Source organism: Parasteatoda tepidariorum, chromosome 5 (genome assembly GCF_043381705.1).
Source record: "Parasteatoda tepidariorum isolate YZ-2023 chromosome 5, CAS_Ptep_4.0, whole genome shotgun sequence".
NCBI lineage: Eukaryota > Metazoa > Arthropoda > Arachnida > Araneae > Theridiidae > Parasteatoda > Parasteatoda tepidariorum.
The window spans coordinates 71,462,354-71,479,601 of NC_092208.1; the positions used below are offsets into that span (position 1 = coordinate 71,462,354).

The 17,248-nt window shown below is 28.0% G+C and overlaps 1 protein-coding gene across 1 annotated transcript; it reads left to right on the forward strand.

Annotated features, from left to right (window-relative positions):
* The first annotated feature begins 1,926 nt into the window (after positions 1 to 1,926).
* On the forward strand, positions 1,927 to 5,589 carry LOC107440211 (apoptosis regulator R11). Its single transcript, XM_016053070.3, has 2 exons — positions 1,927 to 2,653; positions 3,736 to 5,589. Exons 1-2 carry the CDS (start codon positions 2,165 to 2,167, stop codon positions 3,847 to 3,849), a joined length of 603 nt encoding a protein of 200 aa, XP_015908556.1. The 5' UTR covers positions 1,927 to 2,164; the 3' UTR covers positions 3,850 to 5,589.
* The last annotated feature ends 11,659 nt before the right edge of the window (positions 5,590 to 17,248 follow it).

Genomic DNA, 17,248 nt, shown 5'->3' on the forward strand with positions numbered 1-17,248 from the left:
GCGGATCGATAACGCATTTGTTGCCAAATAACAATTTCTTCTGAATAAGTTCTAATCATATTAAGCAGGGTGGCCGAGAAAATTCTTAAAGGTTCTTTTCTCACTCTTGCAACTTCATAAACGATCGAATACGCCATCTGGGGAGAAGACCGGTTCCATGACTTTGGCCCTGTCCTCCCCTCCTCTTTTCAGTTCTATAGGAATTGTGGGGAGAGTAGTTTTTCAGTAGTTAGTCACATTTAATTGTTAAAAATGTTTTTGTTTTTTTTAATTTCCATGACGAAGGACATTTTTTAAATTTTCTTTTAGAGCTATGTTTAATGTAGTTTTCAGTTCCATATTGTTTCCTAGCTTAAAAGATTCTAATCTTTTTAAGGATCAAAATAGAAACTAATGAACTTCCTTCTTCTATGACTCTTCACTCGCTGACGGTGAAAGCATGCGAAGTGCAGCTACAGGTAGAGAGCTCTACTCTACGCCACCTGTAGCCCATTTCGTTCACCAATTTTGATCACCCGGTGTGCATTTGTGTTATCAAGGCTGTTTTATCTTCAAGACTATTTTTTTTTTTAACAGACGATCTTTTTTGTTTAACTTTATTTATTTGCATTTTTAAATTTTACATATTTCAAATAATAGAAATTTTTTGTGTAGAATCTCTATTAATTGTAAATCCGGTGGAGAAGGTATACATTGTTTTCCGTTACTATGACAGCCTTTTGTTTTCGAGCAATCACAGCATATGTGACATTAGAATCATTACACTTAGCTTATTTTTTTAATGGTAGGTTAATTTCAACCTTAATTCAAAAAAATTAATAACGTTATTAATCTTAATAAAATACAAAATTAAATAAAAATTGGAAGAAAAATAGCCTTTCTCTTATTTCATTCCACTACAGCCATTTTTACTTTTATCTCCTTCCATATATCTCTGATATTAAGTGAATCTTTAATATTATTTTTTAATATAACAATAACTGAAAAAAACTATGATTATGAATGTAAGATATCATCTTTTAAACTAATCAATTTTTACAGCAACAATCAAAATTTGAACAAAATATCATACGTTCAAGGGCTTCTAAGATACTTAAATTGAAGAAGTTTTTCTTTTAAACTTTCATTTTTGCGGGAGGTTTTCAACTGATCTTTTTCGTATTTTAAATTTTGTTTAATGTGATGTAAGCATCTTCCAAATCTTAAATTAGAATTTTTCCGGTATCCGATTAATATAAAATCCAACAAAAAGTATTAACAAATAAATATTTATAACATTATTTTGGTGATGCTATTTTTTATGCTCTCATACTGTTTCGTGTTTCTTTACTGTCATAACTTACTTAACACAAGCTAATCAATTTTTAAGCCATTTATGAGATCCTGGCAGAAGTCAACTCTACCACCAGCACGACAAATACAACTGAATAAAAGAGGGGGCTAAATAAAATATGGCCATTTCATTATTTAGGAAGGCAAGAAAATATGAGACTTTCATAAGCTTTTTAAGAATAGAAAACTTTTATTAAAATTCAAAGCTTCTGACACAGAGCATCAAATAATCGAAAATATCTATGTTAATAAAGAAACATTCAATAATAAAATTTACTTTATGCGTATTATATAAAATAAATCTTATAAAGCTTTTTTATTAAGGTCTAGAACAGCATTTTTAATGCAGTACAAATAAAGATCGAATGCAGATAATCAAAGATAATACTCTGTTTGTAAAACTTTAGAATGCAATCATATTTTTATAGTAGTATCTAAAAATAAAAAGAAAGAGGTTCGTATAGCTAAAGAGAAGTATTAGCATTCTACTTTTTCTCCCTGAAAAGTTTTTGAAGTCAAACAAAATAACAAAAAAGGTGGTTAGTCACTCTCTCAATGCGCTTTGTCATCAGCGCCATCTACACGTAAGATAACAGTTAGCAGCATGTGAATGATATTGAATGTTATCTTTGTTTCATTTTCGAAAGTCGTTTTCCTAATGTGAGTTGAATTTGGCAACGAGAGCTCATGCATTCTCGGAATGCTTTGAATTCTTTTGTGTTGTTAATACTCTCCTTGTGGTAGTGTTTGTGTGAAAATTTAATGACAAGTTAAAGAATTTAATTTAATAAAACGAGCAGATAGTGCTTATTATCTTAGTTTTGCTTTGAAAATGCCCCCAAATTCGTTTAATAGGCCGCCAGCTGTTCGAGCTATCAGTGAATCTGAAATATTCAGTAAACGTAGTGCAATAAGGACAGACTACATTCTTCAAAATTTATACAAACATTTGATAAAGGATGTGTGCTGTTTTGAAGCTATATGTCCTGCTAATAAAAACGAAGAAGAATTGTTCACTGAACTGAAGAAAATTTTGGATGATTTTAAATTTCGCAATGGTTCAAAAATCGATATACTTTGTTCCCAACTTGTCATTTCAATGGACACGTTAGGTTCAGCGCTATATGGGGTTTCCAACGAATTATTTGTGGAAGGTTATACTTGGAGTAGAATTATTGCATTCTTTGTTTTTGTCTCAATACTAACTGTTCAATGCGTTGAAAATAATCTTTCAGAAAATGTGGTGGATGTAATGTATGAGAATTTCTGTCGATTAGTTAAAGAAAATTTAAAGCCTTGGATAGATGACCATGGTGGTTGGGTAGGTAGTTTCCTCTATTTTAGTAATATGTACGAAGTTCTGATTTATTAAAATCATTTTGTTTGTACATGTTACATTTATGTTGTGTAGTATTGTTATAGCTTTTGCTGGTTCTGGAATGGACATCCAAGATTGTAGTATAACATCTTAGGGGGGATTTCCGTGAAAATGTGTAAAACTGAAATTTTAATAAATGCTGACACTTTTAGCCTCCCTCTGGAAATTTTTAAGTATGTGGTTTTTCCGAGGTTGTGGTTGATTTTATCATAAGATACTAAAATCACATTAAGATAACTAAAGCTATAAAATATTTCAATCACATTGAACATTTATATTTTGTCAGTTTATCTGAATTTTATGTGAAATATATTGAAATTTTCAATTTCTTTTGAAATGCAATATGACTGAACTTATATTTTGTTTCAAATGAAATTATTCTTTGGGGGATGGTATATTTTACCAATGAGTAATTCTAAACTCTTGCTACTAGAGTAAATTTTTGATTAAGCCTTTTTTTTTAGTTTGATTAGGTACTATTTCGCATGAGAAGTTATATCAATTTTTTCTTAATTGCTAGTCATATTAGAATAAATAAGATTCTATGAAATTACTTAAGTAATTCCTTTTTTTTATAGTGCATTTAAAGAAAACTTACTATTTTACATAATATTAGTTGTATAATAAGATACTAATTACTATAGTAGTTATTCTATTGGGTATATTCCTTAAAGTATAAATTGCACAAGGGGGAATTAAAGCATTTATTAGTAGCTTAATAATTTTTAATATGATTATTTAGAAAGAAGCTTCTTTGGTAGATTGTTGTGTGATAGAATGGTTGTACAGTAAAATATACTTGGGCTGATTTGTTAAGTATCTTGACCTATTTTTTGCACCTAGGTCTGATGGTCTAAATAAGTATCCTCATATTTATGAAAGATGTTGAATGATCCTTATTTAAAGTTAATTAGGGTTTGGCCAAAATTAATTACACTGTTTTGTTTGGAAAAACGTAGTAGAAATAACAAATCTGTAAATTTTATTAGTTTTTTACTTTCTTTAAATGTATTTTTCTGTTATAGGAAGGTTTCTTAAGTTTGAAAGATGATAGACCTGTTGGCTGGGCCAATAACATTTGGCGAAATACATATGCTGCAGTCACAAATTTAGTGCACCTCGCTAATTTCCCTGCTTAATTGTGATATGAACTGAAATTATCATTTCTTCAAATAAATACTAGCATCACTGATGTGTAATTATTTCTTTAAAAGATTCATTAAATAAGTACAGATGTACATTTTTGTTGCAACCTGGAATTGTGTAGATATTCAAATTTGTTTTATGAGAAAGAATTGAAGCTTTTCTACTAATTATATTTTTCTGAAGCTCATATGTTTTTTCTTTTATAAAATTATTTCAAAACAATGGTTAAAAAATTGTTTTGTCGCCTAGTGTAAAAAAGTATTGTTTTCATTCACTTATTATCATAACCTAAAGTAAGAGTGTGTGCTGTTTGTTTTTTGAAAACTAAAATAATTTAGTTGTAATCTTATTCTTGAGGAGAAAGTATAAACTATTAATTTAAAATTGGCAATTAATGTAACAAAATTGATAATAGCTTCGTATTAAAGTTTTTTTTTATTACTTTTATGTAGTCAAATTATAAAATAAAATTTTTTCTATTACTTTAGTCTAAAGTTTGAATATGTAGTTTATTGATAAAATAATATTGATTGTATTATTTTGTTTGAGGATATATGAACCGCAAATTTTTAAGTTTTAATATCTTTATTTAATAATATGGTTCATAGGTGTGGATGACCTTTTTATGCAATGTATGAGAATTGTCAAATTATTTATGTAGAAGTTTTTTTCATATTGCTACAGTCAGTTTGAGTATGTAGTTCGATTAAAAAATGAAATTGTCTTTTATGAAAATATAAGTCAAATCAAGTGATATCATCGATCTGTTTTTTTCCCTTCTAATTATGCCATAGTAATAATTAATTTCTTTTGTATTGTAGAATTTTCTTTGGTTATTTTAGGTTGTCAAATTACTTCAAATATTTTATTTTGCATTATTATAATCCGACATGTGTTTTCTTTGAGTTTACTTGTTTCTAGTTTAATATTTCTTTTAAAAAGCCACGTTTTTAGTTTTTCTGTCATAAACTGTTTTGTTTTTAGTTTTGTTTCTGATAACATCAAAATATAATTCAAACATTGCATTTAATATTACTTGATAAAGACAGATTTACAAGGAGCTTAATATTGTAGTTAAATGTAGTTATTTTTATATTATACTATTAAGAGTAACTTTCCACTGTTAAACATTAGTAATTTCAGTAATAATGCAAATTTTGTGTCATATTGTAAATGTTCTAATCACATCTATGCCATAGATATCTGCCTTTATTGTAAATTGCTGTATAATATGTGACATATTTCTATTTAGCTGGTTTTAGAATTTAAATGTCATTCTATTAAATACATTTACTGTGATAAAATAATTTAAAATCTATATATGTAAAGGATAAGTCAAATGCACACTAATTGTATATATTAAGAAACATGTTATTACATTGCTTATTCACAATACTTAAAATTTTAAAAAGCATTTAATAAGAGCAATTTTATATTTAATATAACAGGTTCCTTTTTGAAAAAAAAAATTTTTTTTTTTATATATATGTAAAGCCATGTTTCAGTTATAAGTAAAGCTCGTGCCTTGAATAGATTTTTTTGATAAGCCTAACATTTTTCTTTAAAGCATCCTATGTTAGTTAATTTAAATTTTCTTCAGTAATTATATTTCCTTTATACTTATGTGGCTGTGTAAAAATGTTAAGTCTCTTGTAATGGACAAATTTATGGGAATCCATAAGCTCTTCTTGCAAATGTTTAACATGTATCAATAAAGACTATTTTTTCTATAAGTTTGACCTTAGTTAGCATTTTATTCCATTAGTTGAAATTCCTATTTTACATAATTTAATGTCTTTCCTTAAATCAAATTTTCAGTAAGCATTTAAAATATTGTTAGATGTTTATATTTGCTTCAAAATGATTGAAGTGTGAAAAGGGCTATATTATTATCTTAACTTAATACTGTTAATTTAAAGTATGGTATATAAAAAAAAAGGCGGTTTGGGGGGAGATAAACTCAATTCTACTTAGCGATATAAGTTTTATGTGATAAGTTATCTTTCTGTTCCTAAAAAATATGTACCTCTACTCGCTGATAGTATGAAAGCATAGTTGATTTATTTAAGTGATATTAAACAAAATTTTTAGATGGGGAAGTGCACATTATACAACAAATCTTCATAGTACTGGTAAATTTTTAATACGAAGCATATTAAAAATTTACCAGTTATTTTAGAATTTGTCATTTTAGTTAAATTGTAACATTAAAAAAGTTTTTCTTTTCTTAGGATAAACATGAACCTTAGCTAATTATAAAAGCTGAACCCATTAGCTACTTATAAAAGCCACTTTTGAATTTTTTTAAAAATCCATTATAACTCTTTAACTGTTCTGGAATACTAAAATTGTATTTAGTTTGTTTTTACAATAGAACAATGAGTGTTATTTCACGTGTTTTAAAAAGTAAAAAGTGTCTTTTATAAGTAGCTAATGGGTTTAGCTTTTATAATTAGCTAAGGTGCATGTTTATCCTGAGAAGGAAATTTTTTTAAAAACTAAAATGACAAATTCTTCTTTATTTCTAACCAAAAATTAATTGAAAAATTTTATCCTCCTTTGTGGCCTACCGTGTTGTCAAATTTAGGTTTTTATGTGCAGAAAAAGTTCGTTTTATAAGAGTTGTTCCCAATAGTAGATGCAATTGTCTTTGTAAGTAATTTCAAACATTTAGTCTAAATACTCAATTAATTAAAAATTTGTTACAATTTTTAGAGCTTTTCATAACTCAGTAGTCTTAGGCACATTAAACTTAGATCCAATCCTTCTCGTTTCCTTTCAAAATGGCCAGATTCAGTTTCGTCTTCTGTTTCTTGTGCCCATGATATTTCTGGGTTGGAGTGTCAAAAATAAGTAATTCTTATCTCTTGAATCTTGTTTATTTTTCAATTTACGCTAGATGAAAGAATCAGACTATTTATTAATGTGTTAAAAGCAGGGTTCGCCAAGTGGGTGCACTTTGAAAAAACCCGCCCGGGTTTTATTGGGTGGGCCCACCTTGAAAAAACCCACTTGGTGAGTTTTTTCACAAAGTGGTTTTTTAAAAAAAGTATCTCCTAATTCTATCATAGGACACATCGTGGAAGTTTACAAATATTTTAGAAATGTGCATCAAGCACATGGATGGGCAAATGAAAAAAACTGCTTGATGCCCCAATTACCAAATGATACTAAGTGGAGTTCATATTGTGACCACATAAACACTTATACCAATAATTACCATAAATATCAAGAGATTGCTCTTGAACATCAAAATAAATTCAATAATATGTCAAAAATATTAAATAATGTTGAGCTTTACGAATAAACTATCAGTTTGGAAAAACAGATATCAATTGTTTCTGAAGCTTTAAAAAAGCTTCAATCAGAAAACATTTCAATTTCAGAAGCTGTTGAAATATTAATTATCTTACTATCGTGTGATGAACTATCGTTAGAACCCTATAAACATTTTGTAAAAAGATTCCATCAGGTTGTTCAGTCACCTCATTTATTGGCATATGCATCCTGGATCCAGGAACAAAGGGGCAATTTTTAGCAACAAGAACAATTGGCAGAAAACTGTTTTTCTAAGCATCATCCAAAACTTCTGCCAGATGTTATGGCATTCGAAATTTCCGATCCTGAGTACTTCCTGAAATCAATGATGCTTGACACTGTTATTCAACAGTTTTCAACAAAAAAGAGTGGAAAATTGTGGCCAAAAAATAAGAAAAAAATTCCAAGCTTCCACAAAATTTCTGCCAATTCTTTTTTCTTTACACTCAGCACCAGCATCCCTGTATCTATCGAAAGACTTCAACTTTCGGTTTGGTATGGAGTAAACAACGAAATAGATTAGGAATAGATAAAGCTACAAAACTTTTAGAAGTGTATCACCATCTAAGAAAGAAATGTAGACACTTTGAATCTGCAGTATGATAATAATAATAAATAAAAAAAATGGACCGTTTTTTGGTTAACTCCTAATATCTGCTGACAATTCGTAACTATTTGGAAAAAGTTTATCACCATTAAAAAACAGTTAAAATTTAAAATATTACTTTTAAGATTTTTCAAATATCAATTTTTAAGATTTCATTTGAATATAATTTATTTTGTTTCTTTTAATCATGTTTAAAAAAATTGAAAACAAGCGGAAATATTTTTTTTCTATTAAGTGATACATTTAACAAATTTAAAGTTTTATTTTCTGATTTTAAAAAATAAGCTTAAAATTTTTTCTAAATGCTTTTTTTATAATTTTAAGATTAATTTGTTTTTTGAAATTATAAAGTTAAAATTTATTCAGGGTGCGTAGCGTTTGTAAAAAGTACTTAAAGGTGCTTTTTTGGGGATTTCGTTTTTAAAAGCTTTTAAAGGTGCATTTTTCAACTGGCGTTTTTAAAAAGTGCTTTTTTTTCNAAGTAAATATTGATACTCTTTATAATTATACATAATTTTAATTTCACTTTCTATTAATCGTATTATAAGAACATGGAAGACCATTAAATATTTATTCCAGTTTAATTTTATTATAGGTAAAAGTCAGATGAAATTTTAGTTTTTACTGATTATAATGATATATATATGATTTTATATATATGATTTTACTGATTAGTGATATTGCATTTAAACTTATTTTAATTTTATTATATATATTTTATATAAACTTTTTGAATTTATTTATATTTTTAAGCTTATACAACACTATTTAATAAATAAAAATATTTTCACAGCAAATTTTTAACAATTATGTGGAAAATGAAAAAACCCAATTTCCCCCGGGTTTTTTCAAATAAAACCCAATTTTACCCGGGTTTTTTCAAACCCTGGTTAAAAGGTAATTAGTTAGTTTTTACTTGAATGTCAGCTCTCCTCTTTATTTTTATGCTGAAAGTTAACTCTAAAATTAAGTATGAGTTTATTTAATTTTATAATATATATCTATGCACATAATATGAATACATATTTTCATACACTTAGTTGTATATAATTTTCTGAAATAAAAAAAACAAGCGATTTTGAGATTGTTTTCTTCAAAATGATGCAACCATTAAGATCTTAACTAGCATTAAAACTCAAACAAGTAGTTAAATTGTAATTAGTTTTTGCCTTATTGATATCACTTCAATAGTGTGAGCTGTCCTCAACAAAGAAAATAAAGATTCATGGTAGATTATATACAAGCTCAACTATAGTCCGGCTTTTAGGAGAACTCCAAACACCAGTCTTGTGTCGTGGCGGGTACCATGGTTACGAGGAAAAGTCACTTTAAATAGGGGTGAATAGCTTGGTCTTGTCATAGGTCAATGTGAGTAAACCAATCTACACCTTCATTTCACCCCCATTAGAAATGTGCTCTCGCTTGTTACCATAGCAACAGACAGCCCCAGACTTTTAGTCTGGAGGAGTTTTCCTCAAAGCCGAACTATAAAAGCATGTCTTTTGCTTATAATTTTCTAAATTTGAAATTACTTACTATAGAATTGGGTCAGGCGCTACTGTTGTGGTTACTATTTTATTAGAATTTTTTTTTTAATTAGTTGCAGTTTTTTGTAGAACACTAAAAAATTGCCAATTGCACCAAATTCAAAATTGACTCGAAATGCACACAGTTATAAAATGTACTGAGTGTGAGGGAAAAAAAATAGGAAAGCAAGGGAACTTACTGAAACACTACAGAATATAAGAGCTGCTGAAGTAGATGTAAATGAAATAGCAAAGAAAATGAAAGTCGACATCTAAAATCTAAAACTGAAATTAAAAGCAGTTATAACAAAAACATAAATAAGATTAAAAAAAGAAACTAGGTGAAACTTATTTCTGAGAGCGAATCAAAGATTAAAAAGTGCAATTTCAAAAAATAATATTAAAGAAGTTAACCTATGTAGATAGTCAGATAAAGCAGGACTTATATTTAAAAAATCTTAAGGCAAAAAACACCAGACTTTGTTTCCAAAGGCATTAAGTAAATTAATATGCTATTGCAAAGGTCAGAAATTATGTAGAAATATTTATATGTATCGTATATATATAATTTTAATGTTTGCATTCAATTGACTATTGCATTCTTTATTTGAAACTACCATAACTTTCCGAACTTATTCTCATTTTTTATTATGAAATAAAATCAAGTCAAAATATCATTAAATCTAATTTTAGGAAAATTCTGTGAAATAAGTTTTGTTTTAATTAATATTATTCCTGATACAGTTATTACAATTTGATATATATATGTATATAAGATTAAAAAAAATATTAAGAAAACAATGAAAGAAACAAAAAGGAAAACTACCGAAAAGAACAAGAATGTTTTAAAATTAAAAAGCAAAAAGATATATCTCGTCGTCAGCTGACACAATTACATCCGCTAATTAAAGTGCTTTCTAATGTGTTAATATAGCCTAAGCAACTTACATCAATAGTGTCCCGCAAAGGGCTAATCGTAAAGCAGGACTGATTTTGCTCCGGAAAAAATCTGGATTTTTCCCTAGCCACAATCCGGAAGTTTCTGGAAATCCAAGGCCCAGTTTCAAGAAATCATTGATCACATTTATGCATAAGATTTCTTGTATATTTTATTTAAAAATATTAGAACTAGAATTTATACTTGTCATCTCTTTCATTTGTAAATGTTTTTTCTGGTAGAATAATAAATATAATTGAAGATAAAAGTAAAATTATACATAATTATTAATTTAAATTATGCTGCATACAATTTATAAAGAATTTCATGTTTTGAAATTGTCAATGATTTACATTTATGGTTCATTTGTTATATTAATGGTTTGATTATTTTTTTCTTTACTTTATCAACTTATTTTTTGCAACGAACAAATCAAAAATAACAGCTGAACCTTGTTGAACCTTTACAAAAATTGGTAAATTCTCACTTTAACACGGAGCCTTTCATACCTCTGTTTTTCACTGCATCATTAATGTTTTCTCCTACATAATTTTTTTAAACAATTATTTTAATTTAACTTTGCTCAGCATCTCAAAATATCGATAAAAACAATTTAAACTCGAGTAGGTTCTGATTTAACAATAAAAATTTTATTAACATGAGTTCAGTCTCTAACACTCAATATAAAAATAACAATGTTTAAAAAAAGTATTTAGTTTTTATTTTTTTCAAAATTATCGTAGGGAGAAAAAAAAGAATTTTTTGAAAATTTAATTTAAAGAACAAAATGGAAATACATATATATATTGAATGAATGACTGAATTCAATCATCTGGATCCTTTCTCAGGAAAGATTTCAGTCCTCGGGACTGAACAGAGGCACCCATAGTCCTTCGAAATATTAAGCCTGCCTCTAAAATGCATTCTCAGAAAAATAGTTAAACTTTGATTCAAAATAACGGTATATTAAGCATTTTTTTTTCCAATTTGAATACGGAATTAAATTGTTTACCCAGTTTAAGAAGTAATTAGCACCATATTAAGATAGCAGCGAGCACGGATTAAGATGCTCGGAAATTTCTTAAGATAAAACGATTCCGAATCAAAAATTGTTAAGTTTTGCACTCAAAAGTTCTCCAGTCTAAAAAAATCCAAGTAAATCAATCTAATAAATTACAGTCCATGTTAATAATAAATTTATTATGTGTGTGTTAAAAGAAAATCAAAGCAAAATTTCAATTTCTAGTTTTCCAAAACAAAAAGTTACGAAACAGATATACAATATCTTTCTCTGATAAAATTGCATTAGAAAGTTCGTGAACTTTCATTTCTGTCTGAGAAAGTGAAATTTAAATAAGTTACATCTCCATGGAAACAGTAATAGTTTCATAGCATACTGCCAGTCTGACGACTTGATAGCAGGATGTTTTCTTACGACAGCATCCGGACTTCTTTATCGGCGTTTATTCAGGCGGAAGCTTATTTCAAATTACCCGGTGTAAAAAGACTAGTGAAAATAGAACATTCGAAAAAGTAGCCGTGATATTTTAAAACCTTAAATAAAGTACTTAGAAGAGAAAAATTCTAAAAACAAACGCTATTGAATTTTTTTTTTTAAATTCCTTATAAAAAGATATTCTAATTTTTTTTTTTTTATTAAATATTCAATGAAATTTTTTTCTTGAAAATTTAAGTTGTAACTCGTATATCGCTTTATATAAACAAATTAACTGGCGAATCAATGAATTATCAACTCAATGACTCTGTAAACCAAAGAACGAATTAGAATATCAATAAAAAAAATTTTCTTCAAAATATAAGTTGTAACTCGTATATGGCTTTATATTGACTGTAGACGAACAAGCGAATCAATGAATAAATCAGCAAACCTATGAATTAGTAATTCAGCGAATCAACAAATTTGTGCACCGAGGAATGAAAAAAAAAATATATAAATGAATTTTTATTTTTTATTTTTTTTAAATTTAAGTTGTAACTAAGCTTTATATTGACTGAAAGTATAATAAACAAACGAGTTAGCGAATCAATGAATTATCAACTCAATGACTCTGTGAATCAATGAACGAATTAGAATATCAAAAAATTTTTTTCTTCAGAATATAGGTTATAGCTTGTAAGTTGCTTTATATTGACTGAAAGTGTATTTAAACTAACAGGCGAATCAATGAATAAATCGGGAAACCTATGAATTAGTAATTCAGCGAATCAATGAATCTGTAAACCATTGAACGAATTAGAATATCAGTGAATCAGCAAATTAGTGTGTCAATTACTGTTTAAATCAGCCGATCAGCGAGTCAATGACCAATCTTATTGTGAATCGGCAAATAAAAGAAATGCAATTTATACTTAATACAAATCTGATAACTTATGGGCATATTAGGCTTGAGTCTCAGGCTTTTATATCCAATCTCAGGACATAAGGCCGATAAAGTATTTTTTTTTTCAATAACAATATATTGAATAAATTATAAAAAGAACATTCATTTAAAAAAATTTAAGGAGAATTACTCACCGAGCTTTTCAATTCAAAATAAAAATAATTAATTTCAGAAATAAAGAATTACGTTTTTCTGATTAGAATTCTCCAATGTTAATAACAGCTTTTCTTTTTTCTTTTTGAAATTCATTTTCTGTGAACTCTTACACTAAGATATCTTTCGTTTTATTTCTTTTTTTATTTATTTATTAATATATTCACAGTGGTTAATGAACTCTTTTAAATGCTGAGGTTCCGTTGCATCAAGTGAAATCATTTAAGGTGTGATATCCGAAATAAATTGGGAACCCCTGCTCAAAATAACTAAGAATTGGAGTGCCCGCGTGCACACCTTGTCCCATAACTCTTTTGCCCAAATTAGCAATTTTGCTGCTCGCGTTTAGTTTATCGTTAATTTCTTTTTAGAACTTTTTTTTTTCAGTTGAAATGTTTAAATAAACATGAATATATATTCGCCACCTCGCCAAATGTGGTAGATTTGTGTTATGGTATCGGCGAATGATTTTTTCCACTGGAAAGAGAAAAAAATTTATTTAGCTTTATCCTCAAAATTATGTCNGTTTGGACACTTTTTTAAGAGTAGTAACTAAATTCATGTTAAAATTGAATTTTACTGAAAATTCAGAATTTTTTATTTATTTATTTTTTGATGTTGATGAATTTGATAAATAATAATGTAAAGCTAGTTTTTTTTAAAAAAAAAATCTCACTTTTGGACACTTTTTAAAGAGTAGTAACTAAATTCATGTTAAAATTGAATTTTACTGAAAATTCAGAATTTTTTATTTATTTATTTTTTGATGTTGATGAATTTGATAAATAATAATGTAAAGCTAGTTTTTTTTAAAAAAAAAATCTCACTTTTGGACACTTTTTAAAGAGTAGTAACTAAATTCATGTTAAAATTGAATTTTACTGAAAATTCAGAATTTTTTATTTATTTATTTTTTGATGTTGATGAATTTGATAAATAATAATGTAAAGCTAGTTTTTTTAAAAAAAAAAATCTGCCTTGTAGTTGTTCGCCATGTTAATTCTGGTGACATTTACCATTTTTTACAAGGATGCGATCTGTGATAGAATATTAGCCCAAATAACGAACAATTACTTGCCAAAACAATTTGTTTAGAAAATTTGTTGACTGGGAAATCAAAAAAAAAANAAAAAAAAAAAAAGAAAAAAAAAAAAAAAAAAAAAAAAATTCAGATTTTTTTTGCTTTTATTTTTTTATAAGAAGTTTTTAAAAATTTCTATCACTCAGTCTGAGTAACTAATTTTTAGGAGGAAAAATTAATTCAATGAAAAAATTTTAAAGAACGTGTGTATTTATTTTTTATTTAAGTTTTACTGATTTGCTTATTGTTCATCCGTTCAGTGGATCGATAAATGAGTACCAAGCATGCTTGGAAACTAAACACTGGGGGTTCCGCGTTAGGCTGACCATCTGACCGGAACATCTGTTCCTGCACCCCAGAACCCAAGGTCAGGAAAACTGAGATGGGCACAGTAGGCCCTGGCCCTCTATGGGCTGTAGCGCCACTGAGTTTAGTTTTTTTAGATTTGCTTATTGAGTTAGGTCGTGGTTGCCGAAAGTCTCAGACTTTTTAAATTTGGCAGGTCTGTTATAATTTTAAGTATTATTATTTATACAATTATTATTTGGTTACTCTAATTTTTCTAAAGTAATTAAATAAACATGTTTACGTTGCTTAATCATTATAAGTTTTAGTATTCAATTTAACTAATGGTGACAAATAAACCCAACGTTCTTGAAAACTAAAAACCAGTTTTTGATTTTCACTTTTTTCCACTACAATTTGCGATTTGATTTTAGTTCATTCAATATTTGTTGGATTCGAATCAATTTCACTTCTTCTCAGGCTAAATTTCTATTTCATTCCACTCAGTGGCGTAAATAAACCCCCTCGGAGCAGGGGCTCTCATGATCCGGAAACAATACAATACATCAAAGTGCACAACCTGCGGCCCTCGGTGGAACTGAAAAGAAATTACTTTATTTATTTATTTATAAATTTTTTTTTGCAAAAAAAAAGAAAATTGGAAATTTGGAGTTGAGCATTTAAGTTTTTAAAATCCCCAAATCTAAATCAATGCTGACTTTTGATCGTTTTTTTCGGAGGTTATCACTACGAATTTCCAAATTTTTAAAAATCCCAACAATTTTGATAACTCGACAATCCCGAATGTCTCTTCATAGTGTTCTTATCTCATATAATAATTTTAAAAATATTGTATTAGTCTAAGACAAGGGCGCATCTAAGTCTTTGTACGCCACTGATTCCACTTTTTCAAGATACTTTTTTTTTTTCATATTGCCGACTGTTTAACGACGGTTATAAAATAAAAATAATACTAAGGAAAAATTACCTGTCTTTATTAATTTTTACTTGTCAATATTTGATTTAATATAAATATTAATAAAGATTCAACAATAAGTTATTAATTATTATTATTATTTATAATGTTAATAGGTCTTTGTTATTGAAATAATTGGAGAATTTCAAACATCAAGAATAAATTCAGGGTATGAAACAAAGAGGAATTTAAATATTTCTATTTTTTTGGGAGGGGGGAGGGCAAAATAAAATGAAAGTCAAACCGGTCAGACAACCTTTAATTTATAATATTTTTCTTATTCTTCAAAATAAAAATCTCGCCATTTTGAAGAATTTATATTCTAAGGAATTTTAAGTGCCTTTTGCTTGAAGAGGAAAACTATTATTGTTATTGTAAGCGTGATGTATTTTTTTTTCCAAAGTAGAAAAGTGAATGGAAGGTAGTGGTTGAATTCCGCTGAAATTGCCAAATAACCTTGCCACCTGTTATTGAAAGTTCACCGTGCTTTGCCCAGATGTTGGGTAATCCATTCCGAAGATACGTTTCGCTAAGTGTATGGAGCATACCTGAGTTTTTTTTAAATTTTTTTATTTTTTTTCCATCCAGTAACTAGTTATTTTTTATGCATTCAGTTTTTGCACGTCGATTTAAATACATTTATCCTCAGCGATACTTTTTTTTATTTACTCATTCATGGCTATGCAGTTGTTAGTTGGAAGATTCAACTCCAGACTATTCTGTAACCTCAACTCTATTAAAATTTTCACCGAATTTTCGAAGAATATTAATATTATTCCTCGGCAAAAATTGATCTCAATATATATATATATATATATATATATATATATAACATCAAAACATCATGGGCCGAAATGAATGTTGCCCCCTAAAATTATTCCTCATAAGACATGCATCCCACTAGTTTATTTCAAAATTGGCGAGTCACANTTGTTATTAAATGATAGAATTCACTAAAAGTATATAAATATGTAATAAATAAAATAATTTTGTGATAAAAATGATAAATGGGGTTTATCTATTGTCAATACATTGGTCATTCTCATTTACACCTGAAAAAATAGCCAAAAAACACAATTTTTGTAACTGGGCGGGGCTACCCGACACATTTTGAAAGCATGTTTTTTTAAATTTCTATTTTTTTAAGTTTTGCTATTTTTTTTTGGTTTATTCTTTTTGCATTATTTAATTAGATGATAAAGCAATAGAAACATACAAAAATGTTGATCATTACTCAGTATTATACAGAAATATAAGCAATACTCCTTAAGTGAGCGGGGCTACCCGACTCTCCCCTATATAAAACGTTTAAATGTGATAAATTTTAAATTAAATAATTGAATTACTTATAAAATTCGAGTAATATTTTTGCTCATCTCCTAATTATAGGCAAGCTGAAATGGTTAAGTGGGTAAGGTACTGAACTGTCATTGTGACGAACTGGGGTTCGATCTTCAGTGGCGTCTTGAAGTTCACTCAACTTCAGATCGATGGGTACCAGCTTGTTTGAGAAGTAAAGTGCGCAATGCTGATCGCATGTAAACATCATTGGTTACGAAATTATGGAGTCTTATTGCTTCACTTTTACCAAATATAGACATTTGTCTATTATTTTCATAAGTTCAAAAATTTCGTGTCGTCTTTTAATCTATTGGACATAATTTTTAACCTGTCAGAGTTGCTGAAATTTTTCTCTCTGCTCAACTCGAACTCCACAGCCCTGATTTTGATGTTTTCATTCTTGTCTTCTTCGGTAGTAATTCTTATTATTTTTATTATATACATGGTAGTAATTCTTTTTCTAGTATTATTATAAATAATAAGAATTACTACTGAGGAAGACAGGAAGGAAAGCATCCAATTGGGGCTACGAAGTCCCAGTCGAGGAGTGAGAAAATTTCAGCGACTCTGAATGGTTAAAAGTCTCATATGTAATTGTTATTTAATTTTCCTGGTTATTATACAGTCAAACCCCGGTATAGTGAACCTTCAAGGGACTGAAATTTTGGTTCACTATAACCGGGAGTTCACTATATCCGTTCTTCAAAAAATTTTAACCAATGGTTAAGAACTCCTTTCTTTTATTGCACATTATTTAAATAAATGG